General features: G+C 35.0%; 1 protein-coding gene across 3 annotated transcripts in view; it reads left to right on the forward strand.

Annotated features, from left to right (window-relative positions):
• The window catches only part of LOC131029314 (uncharacterized), a 214,915-nt gene that overhangs the window by 25,650 nt on the left and 172,992 nt on the right, over positions 1-16,273 (forward strand). For all 3 annotated transcript variants that reach the window (XM_057959771.2, XM_057959765.2, XM_057959760.2), the window contains exons 2-3: positions 2,821-2,875; positions 3,245-3,319. In XM_057959771.2, coding sequence (XP_057815754.2) covers positions 2,821-2,875; positions 3,245-3,319 — 130 coding nt within the window. The remainder of the gene's footprint in view (positions 1-2,820; positions 2,876-3,244; positions 3,320-16,273) is intronic.

The raw sequence follows: 16,273 nt of genomic DNA on the forward strand, positions 1-16,273 counted from the left end.
AAATTGTTAAGGATTTATCTGACATTTTAGCTACTTCTTTTACAAAAACTTAGAAACCTTTCAATGCTTGTTTGGTTTATGACATGCCCATTTAGGATTATCCCCTTGTTTGTCTTTAAGTCAGTCTAATTTGCTTCATCAGAATATATACATGAAATATAACATTGAAATATAAGTCACATTTCAATGTGTTTTTTCTTTCTTATACTTTAAGTTATATTCCATGTATATATCGGTAGGATGTTTGAGAGTGGTTTTAGATTTGTACAAGTTGTAATGTAGATTCTAGGTTTTAGATCTTATAAATTTTGAGATAGTCGAATTTCAGTAATCAGCATTCTCACTCTCTCTTTCTCACTCTCTTTTTCTCCCCTTAACTCTAGACCTATCTGTCTCCCTGTCACTCTTCCTCCATCCTCTCTATCTACCTTTCTCTATCTCACTCTCTCCTCTTTCTCCCAAGATCTAGACCTATCTCTCCACTTCTCTCTCTCTCTCACCCCCAAATCCCCACAAGGGGTGCTTTCCTTAACCTCGTTTTGGTGTCACCCCCAAACCCCCATCAAACTATAAGTCTAAGCAAGTAATAGGCCAATGATGAATCATGATCATGAAATCTACAAAGTACATATCCCTTGTTGCAAATCTTTGCATCTTTGTAGTCAAACCCACAATCAAGGATTATCTTGTTTCATGCATTGGACAACTTGTTTAGTATACAAGGACTGCCATAGGCAAAGTTGGCATGCTACACTAGTCATTGTACAGTTGATACAAAGTTAAGTCATAGTTGGTAAGAAATGGCATTTTCATAATGCAAAAATGTATTATCATGTCTTGCACATACAACTCATAGAACATTCCATCCATTAACATCCTAGGTAAGGTCCAATTAGAACATACCTATATATCTTTTACATAGCCGTTCCTCTTTGTTAATGAGCTTGACAACAAAACATGCAATCTTGAAGACTTCAAGAAAAAATTATGTTACCATATGATTTTTATAAATTGTAGGTAAGCCTTTTAGCTGCATCACATATCAACAAGTAAAAGTTAAAAAGGAGAGATAATGCGAATTTATTAATTAGTTTGCATTAATCTTTATATTTAATTATTATATTGTGCAGAATAATTAAAGTTTTACTGATCAAATGAATTAATTCTTAAAGTGAAATAAAGATAAGTGGGCAAGTTAATTTTGGCAACAAAATATTTAAGAAAGAAAGTTGGGTAAAAAGAGGTTACAAGTAGTTACCCAACTACTTGGCTGTGGTAAGTTCTTTATAAAGGCGATTATTTTGTTGTAAATGGGGATTTTTTGATTCTCTCCTCCACGGGAAAAAACTTTGTAAACAATTTTAATGTTTTATTCATAGTTGAAATATGTTCTTGGAAAAAGAATAATTTCTTTTCCTCATGGATTTATTTCTGAAAGTCTTTGTGCTGTTCAGGGAGAGTGGCCTGTGTACCTCCATTTTGGAGGGATATTTGTGAACTGTGATTTATCACTATTTGCAATTATTCATTGAAAGTGTGTGCTGTTAATACTCATTTATATATTTTCTATTCACAAGCATTTATTTCACTTTCTATGTTGCATGTACCAAAATATTAATAGTCTTTGTGCTATTAATAATCAGTTATACTTTTTTTTTGTTACAACAATTTATTTTGTGCCGAGGAGAGGTTATTAAAAATATAAAAATTCAACATTTGAGGGAGCTGCCCCTCTTTGAAAGCAGAGGAAGATCATCCTTTCCATGATGATCTCTCCAATATTGCAAAGTTTAGTTACTGTCCATTGGGCAAATTAATGAGAAAAAGCAGTGGCAAAACCATTTTCTAACACTTTAATAATTCCTCACTTGAATATACACACTAGTCACTGAGACACAAGAAAATATCATGGCTACATCATTATCTAAGAACTAGCTTGGACAGCAGCACATAGCTTGCCTTGATGTTGGGATGAGTAATGTAGGCTCCTATGAGCCAGAGACTTATTTTTTCAGTTTTAATAGTTGTTTTGATGCCATGGATTTCATATTCCACGAGTCTTGTATACATTTGATAATATTTATATATCTATATGTGTTATTTCTTTCAGCTAAAATTTGCATTTATACTTATGTGATCAATATATACTTGTGTATGCGATCAAAGTAGCTTCTATTTGATGAGGTTATTGTCTTTAAAGTTTATTTATTTAAGTGTGCATGAAACAAGTTTTAAATTCTTAAAAATCTCTTAATTTCTTGGTTTTTTCGATTTGACGAGTCTTTGTCGAGTTTTTGCTTAGTCTGGGCACCGAGTCTAAGTCTGAGTCAAAAATCAGCTTGTTGAGTCTGAGCTGAGTCCAAGTCTTGTAACACTGATATAGAGATTAGAGTACTTCTGCTAATAGACTTCTGCTGAACACTCTTTAAATTTCTTTTCTGCCTCTAGGGAGTTAGAATAAATGTTCCCTGCCATGTACAATAATTGATCTTGCAACTAAGGCAACCTTCATTTTTGAGTGCCTATCTGATCTGTGCCATTGAAGAATAAATGTTTTCTGCCTTGTACAATAATTGATCTTGCAACTAAGGCAACCTTCATTTTTTAATGCCTATCTGATCTGTGCCATCGATTTGTGGCCTAGTTCAACTATATGCAAGCACTATGAACTCTATCTCACCATATCCATCTTGCTGGACTATGTATCATTTGAATTATTCAATTTGTTCTGTCTAACAAAGAGTAGATAGATTTTAAGTTCTTTGTTTAATTGTAATCCATTATAATTGACTGTGGTTATGTTGTGGATTTTATGCATAGGCCCATCAATGTTGTCTGCTGGAAGCGTGCCATTTGCTTGGAATTCTTGGAGAAGGTTAGAATTGTACTCTACTTTCCTGGGGCAAATCTTTGAGCTACGATTTCTTCTCTAATAAATGATGAATATTTGTCACTGTTGATATCCTACAAACACAGATTTTTAATTATAAAATGGGTCATCATTTCTAATTTATAATGTGTATGGTTTTCATCTTATTTGTAGATCCCAGTTTTCTAAAATGTTAGATACAAGGATTTTGCAAGTTTTAATCTACTCCTACTTCCTGTTGAAATGAACAAGTTCACTTGTACCAAAGTTATAATATTTTGGATTTGCATTTTATCACATTGGGAAAGATCCTTTTTTTGTCATACTCAATTGTCTTATTGATCGAACATCTTTTGATGCATTTCTATTTTTCAGGCAGATGTTTTACAATATTATGAGCAGACTGTTTCCTCTCCTGGAGGATCTTTTAATATTCCAGCTGTGTTGAAGGTATGCTTTTGTTTGGTAATCAGTTATCTATATCATATGAGGTCATCCTACTCACCTACAGTTTTAAGGAATTTTTTTTGTGTGATTTTGTAGTTAGTGCACAATGCCTTTATTATGTTTTATTAATATGGTTGTATCCAACTATGAATTAATTGTTGTTGGCTTTTGAGTAGATATTTGTTTTAGTTGGGAGATGGTTTTGTTCTGCTAGGCAACTATCGGATTCTTTAAATAAAATTTGCATGGTTAGAGAAAGGGGTTTGTTCATTGATTGATCATCTTTGCTCTACTTTTGTAATAACTTCATGTGTGAAATAAAGTTAAATTATTATTTCTATGATAGGATAGAAAATATTTGGTGTCTTTGCCTTAAAATAAATTGGGTTTGATATAAAATTTTAATGGCTTTAGACCCCAATAAAGTGGGATGACATTACAATGTGGTCAAGACCAAGAGATTAGTTTTTATTTTAAGATTGACAGAGAAAAGAGAATGAAGAAGACTATGAGAGGCTCTAGTAGTGTAAATCCGAAATTTAAGTCCCTCCCGAAGTAGAAGTTAGAGTTGGAGTTACAGTTGGGAAATAATTTATATTAGAACATTCAACCCATTACGAATAACCACATAATGGAAGAGTGGGTGGAGATAGAAATTTTCCATTATTAGATGAAGCATGGGTTGATCTTGCAAACCAAGTTCAGTATGAAGAAAAATTAGTAGACTCCTTCCTCGATGATGAAGTAGAGGCATATGAGAGAAACTTCCAAGGTATCTAAGTGTTATTAATTGAAGAAGAAACCAAGCCAAACACCCCTAGGGCTAAAGTGTGGAGTGTTTAGAAGAGAATTTGAAGGCAAAATAAGTGTGTGGACTGTTGAAGTCGTAAGAAGAGTAGATGATTCCCATGTGGTCAAGAGTGCTAGAGGAGCATTGAAATGTTTGAATTAAAACTCTAATGAGATAATTCTAGACACTAGGTTTGCATCAAAATAAAATCATGTTGATTTCAACATCAAGCCTTAGTGTAGAAAGGCAAAAGTTGCCTAAGTTTATAGGTATTGGATTGAGGATGTTGTAAGGCACTGTAAGACTTGTGAAATGATTTGGACAACAAATGGCCAAGATGATAAAGCATATTGGCTATGATCTTCTCTAGCCACCTTGAGAGGTGTGGCTATTGATTGGTATATAGAGATTGAATCAAGCTCTAAAAATACATGGGAGAAATTAAAGAAGGCCCTTGAAGAAGAATTCAAATCTCTTCAAGGCGACAATGAAATCATATTAGAAATTTGCAACACAAGGCAAGGTAAGCACAAAAATATAAGAGCTTATAATCACAGGTTCAAAGAATCACTCATAAATTTAGAAAAAGAACTTGTACATTGAAGGCCTTATTCCTTCATTAAAAAAAAATGAAAGCTCTACCACCATCATTATATATTGGAGCGTATAATTGAGCATTGTATATAAAAAGTGAGGACAAGATGTCTTCATGATCTAAAAGACAAATACATGAAGATGGTGTTTTTGACAAAAGTAATGATAGTGAATTTTACAAACATTAAGGAGACACACTTTGAATGATTAAGGTAGAGAAAGAAATTAGAAAAGAGCCAAAAGAACTATGGTGCATTAATTGCAATCATGAGATTCATATCAAAACTAATTGTTTTAGGAAATTGTTTTGTGATGTTTGATAGGTTATGGGCCATTCAATAAAAAGAGAGTGTGTACGATTCAAAGACTAGAAACATACAAGTACTTTTCACACAAGAAGAGCACTCCACTCCACTGAAGCCACAAAATAACATAAATGCATGTCTAGGTGGCCATTGAAATCAAAGAGGGGGAGGTTAGATTTGGATACAATACAACTCCAAAGGTCGCTCCATTAAACAATGTCGACAGTATGATGAATTGGGATATTTCACAAGAGATTGCTATAGAAAATAGGTTTACTATGACAATGGTTTGGACTTGGAGGCCATGAAGACACTAGATGTCCAAAGCAAAATGCCAACATCAACATCATTGATGTAGAGAGGCATAATAAGTAGTGGTCGTTACTTGAGCCCAAACAATGAAGATCGTGTACTTGTATCCATGCACAAAAAAGGCCTTCATAAAGCAAGAGCCAAGGTGTAGCATACTATGGATAACAAACATAGTCACTCAATTGCAAATGCAAGTATGGCAACAAATCAATTGCCATTTGAAAAAAAAAAATTGCAAGGCAAGTACTTCAAATTATTGTACCAATTAAAGTATTGGACTATTACAAAGTATTCAACTATAAAATTCTATGGCTGATGCTGTATTTGGGAAGAATGAGATGATGCACGATACAACTGTAATGTCCCTACTAGTTAGGGATCACTGTCATGCAAAACAGATTGTTAGAATACAACAAATATATATATATATAACTAATCTAATTTGCAATTAAACTTCCATTACTTAATTAACACTAATCTCAATTCCTATTTAATAAAAAGGATACGAGTGCAGTACTGGGACATGTCCATAGGCGGTTGTGAAGCTCGCCTTCTTGGAACCCATCTTGGTTCCAAGCCATACCAGGAAGTCGAAGGTTAATTCGATTCCTGTCTTGGATGTAATTTCTTACACCCAAGCCATCCAGTAAATCGAAGGTTAATTCAATTCCTGTCTTGGATGTAATTTCTTACACCCAAGCCATCCAGGAAATCGTAGGTTAATTCGATTCCTGTTTTGGATGTAATTTCTTACACCCAAGCCATACCAAGGAAGACCATCATATATTAACGATTCCTCGCCTTGGATGATGCATCTCACCATCCAAGTCCACCAAAGAAGACCAGCCAGATCCGTCTCTTCTTGGATGACTTTGTCAACCAAGACATAACATATATGCATATAGAAATTCAGTATATACTGCCTACCAGGGATTATCATAATCCCTCCATTAGGCTAAGGGAGTTTCCTCCCTATAGCCTCCATCATAAAGTCACATTATTCATATTACATTGTATAATTCATTATCATTTTCCATTTCATAATTTACGTCTACATTTACATACTTTTTAATCCTCTTTATTGATCCTAGATATACATAAATATTATGCATGGATATCTATATAAGTAAAGATTCAGTAATATATATATTCGTAAATTAACCTATATTTAGAAGTATTCTTTAATTCATTATCGCTCTTTAAATTCATAAGTTAAGCCTACAATTATATTTTTCTTCATTCTCATTATTAATCATACGTACATATGAATTTACTGCATACATACAACATTATAATCATTTATACTTTTATAATATACAACATCATAATTATAATTCTGCAGAATGATATTGGAAACAGATTTACCAAAGGAATACTATTATATCTATTTGTGTGTGTGTGGTACACACTTCCACACACAAATACATACCTGTAGCGTGCAACAGTACCTCCCTTCTTTTCCTTTACCGTCCTCTCTCCCCATAGCAGTAACAAATCCTTTTTTCCTATATTCTCCCCCCTCTAGACTTGATTTCTAAACTTATTTATATCCGATCCTACCTTACATGGAGGGGTCATGTAATGTCCCTACTAGTTAGAGATCACTGTCCTGCAAAACAGATTGTTAGAAAGACAACAAATATACATATATATAACTAATCTCATTTGCAATTAAACTTAAATTACTTAATTAACACTAATCTCGATTCTTATCTAATAAAAAGGACACGAATGCAGTACTGGGACATGTCCTTAGGCGGCTGTGAAGCTCACCTTCTTGGAACCCATCTTGGTTCCAAGCCATCCAAGAAATCGAAGCTTAATTCGATTCCTGTCTTGAATGTAATTCCTTACACCCAAGCCATCCAGGAAAATCGAAAGTTAATTCGACTCCTGTCTTGGGTACACCCAAGCCATCCAGGAAATCGAAGGTTAATTCGACTCCTGTCTTGGGTGTAATTTCTTACACCCAAGCCATCCAAGGAATGACCATATGTCAATTCCTTGCCTTGGATGATGCATCTCATCATCCAAATCTACTAGAGGGGACCGGATAGATCCGTCTCTTCTTGGATGAACTTAGTCAACCAAGCCATATATGCATATAGACATTCAGTATATGCTGCCTACCAGGGATTGTCATAATCCCTCTATTAGGCTAAGGGAGTTTCCTCCCTATAGCCTCCATCATATAATCACATTTATATTACATTTTCATAGTTGATTACTATTTTCCATTTATATTTACATATTCCTAACTTGACATGTATTCCATAACATATATCTCAGAAAATGTCCATTATCAAATATTCACATTTATTAATTTATATTCCTACTATCCATTGATACGTATTCCTTAACATACGTTTATACATATCCATTAATATCTGTATTAGACTGTTCATTACTGTATTCATTAATATATATATTAATTTACTATATCCATTAATATATGTATTAAAAATATTCAGTATTCATTAACATCAGTAATATCATGGAATTCTTTGAGGATTTTGCTTTTGAATCTGGTCTGAGGGGTCAAGTATACCCTTCCTTTGTACAAGATGAGATTTCCTTTAACTTTAAAATCTGTATTTGGAAGATTTCCCTCCAAGATTTCCTTTGCTTGTGGATCTTGGTCATATTCATTAAGGATTTCTTCCTTCCAGTCTTTTGAAATGCTGGTAATGGTATTGAGGTGGGCCCTACGGGACAATGCATCTGCTGCCCTGTTATTCACCCCTTTTACATATTCTATATCAAAGTCATAGGCTTGTATTTTGCTCACCCATTTTTGTTGCCTATCATTAAGATCCTTTTGGCTCAAGAAGAAGCGTAGACTGTTATGATCGGTTTTCACACCAAACTTCCCACAGACAAGGTATTGGCGGATTTGGCCAAGGCGTGCATTATGGCTAGCATTTCTTTGTCATAGATAGAGTAGTGTCTTTCTATGTCGGTAAGTTTACGACTCTCAAAAGCTATGGTATGTTTCTTTTGCATGAGTACTGCCCCAATTCCCTCCCCGGATGCATCACATTGTAGTTCAAAGGGTATAGAGAAGTCGGGGATGGCTAATACTAGACAAGTGCTCATGGTTCTTTTAAGATGCTCAAAGGCCTGTTGTGCCTGGTCATTCCACACGAAAGCCCCTTTCTTAGTTAGATCGGTAAGGGGTGCTACAATCTTGGAAAAACCTTTTACAAAACGTCTATAGTAGCTGCATAGCCCCACAAATCCCCTTAATTGTGTTAAGGTTCTAGGGGTGGGCCATTCCTTGATGGCTTTGATCTTTTCTTCATCCACACTTACTCCTGCCTCACTAATTTTATGTCCCAAGTAGATGATTTCCTTCATCCCAAATTCGCATTTGGAGACTTTGGCATATAATGATTTAGACTCAAGAATGTTTAATACCTCCTCAATGTGTTGGAGATGTTCTTTCCATGTCTTGTTGTAAATAAGTATATCATCAAAGAATATCAGAAGAAATTTCCTCAATTGTTGCCTGAACGTATGATTCATGCATGACTGAAAGGTGGCTGGGGCGTTAGTGAGTCCAAATGGGAGGACCAAGAACTCAAAATGCCCATAGTGACATCTGAATGCTGTTTTGGGAATATCTTCTCCCCTCATTCTAATCTGATGGTAACCTGACCTTAGATAAATTTTAGAGAAATATCTTGCTCTGTGTAGCTCGTCCATTAGTTCATCAATTCTCGGAATGGGGTATCTGTTTTTTATAGTCTTTATATTCAGGGCTCGGTGTAATGTCCCTACTTTGAAATATAATTTAATAATAAATAATAAAAAAATTAAAATACAAAAGAATAAATATAAAAATTAAAATTAAAATATAAAAGAATATAATTAAATATTATTTAAATTTGATTAAACCTAATGAAAGGTCAAAAGGCATGAAATGATAAGTTGTGACTCCCTCAAACGTGAGATATAAAAGGGAGAAGAGAAACTCATTTGAGGGGGGGGAGAATTTGAAAAATGAGAAGTGTAGATCTGATTTAAATAAGAACTACAGATATGATTATGAAAGGTTGTGTCCCTTTCAAAGGGTAGAAATAATGAAGAGTTGCACTCTTTCAAAAGGTGCTAATGGTGAGAGGGTGTGTCTCTTGCCAAAAGGCATGCATGATGAAGAGGTGTGACCTCTCCCTCACATTGAGAGATATAAAAGAAAGGAATAAAAGCATTCAGTAAGAGCACCATCAAGCAGATCAGATCAGAATTGTTATTATTGAGTAATAGGAAGTAACATCCTTGTTCTTGGTGGTATGCATGGGGATATGTTTAATAAGTATGCTTAATATATGAAGTCTAATAATGTTCATATGCAAAACTAATAGTAACACTAATATGGACTGCAATATGTATGACAATCATACTTAATTTCATATATATTCATAATACATGAGAAATTAGTATACTTATAGTCTAAATCATGTTATTACTGTCAATATTTAAAAAGATGGGAAGGAGATGTTCCAAAGAGGGGCAGTCTAAATCCAAGCAATAGATTAAGTCCCAAGATAGGGTGGGGATCAGCGACCCATAAGCCTTGAGGGTATAGACCCAAGATAGGTAAGGGCTTGGATCTGTAAACTTTGAGGGAACCTATTGTATTTGGTCTCTAAGCGCTTTGGTAACATACATAAACCCTTCTCCCTTAAAACTGAAGTAGTAGCAGGGCCTAATAACTATATTAAGAACTATAAATAATGAAATTAATCATCTAATGAGGAAAATAAATAAGAACTTGTTAATAACTAATTGAAGAATATCAATCAATTTTAGTATATTGAAATAGATCAGGTAGGGGACATTACACTCGGTAATCTATACACATTCTCATCATCCCATCTTTCTTCTCGACCAATACTACTGATGAAGCAAAGGGACTGCCGCTTGGTTGGATGTGTCCCATTTCTAATAACTCTTTTATGGTTGTTTCAATCTCCTCCTTGAATTTGTGGGGGTGGCGGTAAGGAGTGGTAATGACAGGTTTTGCTCCTTCTTCTAATTCAATAGAGTGTTCAAATCCCCTTTGTGGTGGTAAACCTGGAGGAATGTCTTCGAAGACCTTTTTGTGTTTCGTGAGGATGGGTTGTATCTCACTATGAATGATTTGACCTTCGCTCGGAGATTTATCCAAGACCATACATTGGGCGACCCACTCTCCTTGATCATGCCTAAGGATTTTCTCCATTTTATTACATGATACTACCTTTGGAGAGCCATCAGGAATCCCTTTCAATGTTATTTCTCTTCCTTCATGTTGGAAGCATATTTCCCGATTTGGACTGCCCATGGTGAACCGTCCCAATGAGTTTATCCATGGCATCCCCAAAATGATGTCATTTTCTAGGTTCACCACAAAGAAGTTCCTCTTAATTGTATGCCCCCCAGGTGACTTCCAATTGAGGTATAATTTTAGTGCACCTGTCTATGACTCCGTTGCCCATGATCACTTCAAACCCTCCAAACTCTTGAGTTTTTAACCTTCTCTTTGCTGCTAAGCGTTTGCTAATGAAATCATGTGAGGCTCCTGTGTCTACCAATGCGATTACTTTCTGCCCTCTGATAGTCCCTTTGAGTTTGAAGCATCTATTCTCACTTCCTTGAGTGATGACTGCCAAGGTACTTGGTTCGTTGTTTTTAAACCTGGCCCTTTTATAGGGTCTTTCCTCATCCCGTATTTCTTCTGTGTTATTTAACTGTCCCCTTTTATGTTCATGGCCTTTTCCCCATGGGGCCTTGCATTTGAAACATAATCCCTTCTCCATGAGTTCTTCTCTCTCCTTACATTGGTGATTCAAACTCCAAGGTTTCTTGCAAAAGCGGCAGGGCCTCTCCCGGCGGTCCCTCTGGGGTCCCTCATTCTTATGTGGTGTTTTGGTGGAGGTGTTCTTGGGAGCACTAAAATTGACCATCCTAGTTTTCTTAATGACCTCTACTAAATTCTGTGGTTCCAAGGGTTATACAAAATTTTTAATGGATTCTTTCAAGCCTTCTAAAAACATGTAAGTAAGTCTTCTTTGGGATAGGTTGGGGACCATTACTAATAGGTTTTGGAATTGGTCTATATAGTCTTCAATGGTTTCTGTTTTCTTAAGGTGTGTTAACTCTTGGAAGTACCATTCAGAGTCTTTCTGGTCAAACCTATTGATGAGCTTTTGGGTAAACTCGTTATAGGTGGAGACATTTTTGTGTCCTAGCGTAATGAGACTGTTATGCCACCAATTATGGGCTATTCCGGTTAAATGGAGTATGAGAAAATTTATAGCATCTCCTTCAGTCATGGGGCTGTATGAAAGGTATGTATCTAGTTTTTGGACCCAAGCTTGGGCGATATCCTTCACTGACCCATCAAAGCATGGTAGAGACATCTTGTTGACTTTAGCTTTGAGGTCTTTACTCATAGGTTTTCTCCTTCTCCCTTCATTAGTCTTGGACTCACAGAAGTTCCTGAAGGAAACCACCCTTTAGACTTCTGGCTCTGGTCTAGCATAAATTTGGGCGATTTCTTCCACCCCAAGTGTGGTAGGTTCCTCTTCATCTCCTCTATGTTCCTCTCTAGGAAGAAATTCGGGGATTGTTTGTCTAGAACTTTGAGGAGATCGTTCGTTATCAGCGTGATTAGAGTGTGTCTCTCTTCTAGGGTTTGGAATATCTCTATTGTTGCTATTTGTACTTTGGAGGATCAATTGGCTCATTCTTTCGAATTTCTCATTGGTTTGCTCCATGAACATCTGAAGTTGTTTGGCTAATTGATCGGCCATTGCTTTTGGGCCTTTCTTTCTCTGATATGTGATCATAAACTAAAAATCCTTCCCACAGGTTGGCAGGATTATGCTCTGATACCACTGTAATGTCCCTACTAGTTAGAGATCACTATCCTGCAAAACAGATTGTTAGAAAGACAACAAATATACATATATATATCTAATCTAATTTGCAATTAAACTTAAATTACTTAATTAACACTAATCTCGATTCTTATCTAATAAAAAGGATATGAATGCAGTACTGGGACATGTTCTTAGGTGGCTGTGAAGCTCGCCTTCTTGGAACCCATCTTGGTTCCAAGCCATCCAGGAAATCGAAGGTTAATTCGATTCCTGTCTTGGATGTAACGACTCCTGTCTTGGGTGTAATTTCTTACACCCAAGCCATCCAGTAAACGAAGGTTAATTCGACTCCTGTCTTACACCCAAGCCATCCAAGGAATGACCATATGTCAATTCCTTGCCTTGGATGATGCATCTCATCATCCAAGTCTACCAGAGGGGACTGGCTAGATCCATCTCTTCTTGGATGAACTTAGTCAACCAAGCCATATATGCATATAGACATTCAGTATATACTGCCTACCAGGGATTGTCATAATCCCTCCATTAGGCTAAGGGAGTTTCCTCCCTATAGTCTCCATCATATAATCACATTTATATTACATTTTCATAGCTAATTACTATTTTCCATTTATATTTACATCTTCCTAACTTGACATGTATTCCATAACATATATCTTAGAAAATGTCCATTATCAAATATTCACATTTATTAATTTATAGTCCTACTATCCATTGATATGTATTCCTTAACATACGTTTATACATATCCATTAATATCTGAAAATCATTCATTAATATCTGTATTAGACTATTCATTACTGTATTCATTAATATATATTTTAATTTACTATATCCATTAATATATGTATTAAAAATATTCAATATTCATTAACATCAGTAATATCATTTTCATTATATATATCTATTAACATATATAATAACATATTCATACAACTTACTTGTAGCTTGCTGACATAGCTTCTGACCTTCCTTCTTGCCTCGCAGCAGCCTTTCTATCCTCTGCCTTTTTTTTTCGTTTGATCCTGTTGTAGTATGGGCTTTATACCCGTGGAGAGGGATAGACATGACCCTCCATGGGGCCCCTTCCGTGGGAAGGGGCGTGACAGGTCGCAGCCTAGGCTGCGGCTACCATCACACCACTTCCCTTCCGAGGGAAAGGGTGTGACGGTAGTCGCAGCCTATGCTGCGGCTTCTGTCCCAACACTTCCCGCGGGGGGGGGCCGGGGGGGAGAGGGGGGGTCCACGTGACCTTCCCTTAATTAAATATATCTATGCGCTTTAATATATTTAAATATATCATTGCCTATTTAATATATTTAAATATATCTACGTAACTTTCCCAATTTAAAATATATTAATTTATTCTATGTAAATAATATATAAATATTATTTAATGTTTTAATTCCATCATTTTGCTAATTGTTTTACACTATTTTAATTCCATGATATATTAATATATTACAATTGTCTTAGATCATTTTAATTCCCTAATATACTAATATATTACATTATTTTAATAATGGTCTTTTAATTTATTTCATCATCATAAGGCTTACATCGGGTAGTGAGGTGGGGTTATCACAGGTCATGTCCGTTGGTGAAGATTATTCATAACCAACGGTTTTGTTATAATCTTATACATTCACCATTGATTAGATTACCGATTTATATTATGATTACAATGTTTCAATAACAACGATTACATATTATAATCATTGAAAGGAGATACAAGAGCAAGGAAAGAAAAATAAAATCCAAGAAAGTTTATTGATGAAGTAATTGTTACCAAGAGAAAAGCAAAAACCTTGGAGCATCACCCAAATGTGAAGAAGGAGGCACAAGAACTTTTGAAAGGGGAAAAGCATAGAAAAACCCCTTGTGATATTATGAATGAGGCAATGCCTAAAATGAGATGAGGAGAGGAGTTACAAAGTAACTCCCAAATCTATGAATGCCACCATTCATAAAATGTGTGTGCCATGTGTCCACATCCTCTTATGGAGGAGATCTAATATTCCTTAATAAAGGAAAATAAAAGAAATGACTTGTCCTCACACATGTACTAGAGGACAAATTACATGTAGGAATTCCAAAGGAATATCCTAAACTAAATACAAATAAACCTAAGCTAAGTAAAGATTAAATATTCTAACACCCCCCCTTAAGCTTTACTTGGGGAGCTTACATCAAACCCTTCAATGTGTTGTAATCCAAGATTTTTACAATGAAATTGGAACTTTTCTTTACAAAGTGGCTTGGTCAAAATATCTGCAACTTGGTCTTCCCCCTTGCAATAGAGGAGTGAAACTTGCTTGTCTTCAATTTGTTCTCTAATAAAGTGGTGTTGGAGAGCAATGTGTTTTGTCCTTGCATGGAAAACTGGATTTTTAGCCAAGGCAATGGCACTTTGGTTGTCACAATACAATTGAGTTGGTTCGTGTTGAGGTAGACCCAAATCTTCAAGTAGTCTTCTAAGCCACAAGACTTCTTTGGAAGCATTAGTGCATCCTTTGTACTCAGCTTCAATGGATCCAAGAGAGGTAGATTGTTGCTTTTTACTATTCCAAGAAATTGCTCCTGAACCAACAAAAAAACAATAACCACAAGTAGATTTCCCATCATTGGGATCTCCACCTAGATCGGAATCAGTAAAACCTTTTAAAGTAAAGTCAGAATTTGCATCATAAAACAAACCTACATTAATAGTTCCTTTAATATATCTTAAAATTCTTTTAGCAACTTGAAAGTGTGTTTGTTGAGGTTTAGACATGAATCTTGAAACCAAACCAACACTATAAGCAATATCTGGCCTAGTAAGAGTTAAATGATTTAAACTTCCGAATAATTGTCTATACAAAGTAGGATCAACAAGAGGAGTTTGCATATCAAGCATTAACTTAGTGCCTAATTCAATAGGAATTGAAACATGATGAGCATCATTCATTTTAAACTTATCTATGAGATCTTGAGCATATTTACTTTGAGATAAGAAAATTCCTTTAGAGGTTTGCCAAATTTGCATTCCTAAGAAATAATGTAAAAGACCTAAATCAGTCATTTGAAATTTTTGATTAAGTTGAAACTTAATATCAGAAATCAAAGTATTGGAACTTGAAGTAAGAATCAAATCATCTACATACAAGATAATAATTATAATATCATCTTCACTATGTTTAATATACAAGTTAGGATCATTTTTACTTCTAATAAAGCCTTGAGAAAGAAAGAATTCATTAATCTTTGAATACCACTCCCTAGGAGATTGCTTTAATCCATAAATTGATTTCTTTAATTTACAAACTAAGTGTGCATTACCTTCTTTAATAAAACCAGGAGGTTGAGACATATAAATTTCCTCATGTAAATCACCATTAAGAAAAGCACTTTTAACATCCATTTGGTGAATAGGCCAATTCATTCTAGAAGCTAAAGCAAGCACAAGTTTAATTGTAGGCATTTTAGCAACAGGAACAAAAGTTTCAGTATAATCTAAGCCTTCAGTTTGAGAAAAACCTCTAGCAACTAATCTAGCTTTAAATTTACTAACTTGATTATTAGCATTCAATTTAGTTTTATAAAGCCACTTGCAAGAAACAAGATTTTTACCATGAGGCAAGGGAACTAAATCCCAAGTTTGGTTAGAAGTTAAAGTATCATATTCTTCCTTCATTGCTTTTTGCCAATGCGGTTGATTTTTAGCTTGATCAAATGTTTTAGGATCATTAGAATTCATAATAGTAGTCATTAAAGCATAATTACAATAATTAACTCTTCTAGCTTGAAGTCTATCCATTCTAGCTAAATATTCATCACTATCTTGAATTAAAGATTTAAACCATTTAGGTCTTCTTTTAGAAGTAATGGATTCATCACTAGAAGAAGAGTCATGAGGAGTAGAGTTATTATTATCATCATCACTATCACTAGAAGGAATAGAAAGAGATGCATTAGGAGTAGGGTTAAGAGAAGGAGGTTGGTCCTCCACAAGCACAACTTTGGTTTGACCAAGTTCATCATCCTCCACTTTAGAACAATCATGAATGCCTTTTTCTGCAATACAAACATC

This window comes from Cryptomeria japonica, chromosome 3 (assembly GCF_030272615.1).
Source record: "Cryptomeria japonica chromosome 3, Sugi_1.0, whole genome shotgun sequence".
Lineage (NCBI taxonomy): Eukaryota > Viridiplantae > Streptophyta > Pinopsida > Cupressales > Cupressaceae > Cryptomeria > Cryptomeria japonica.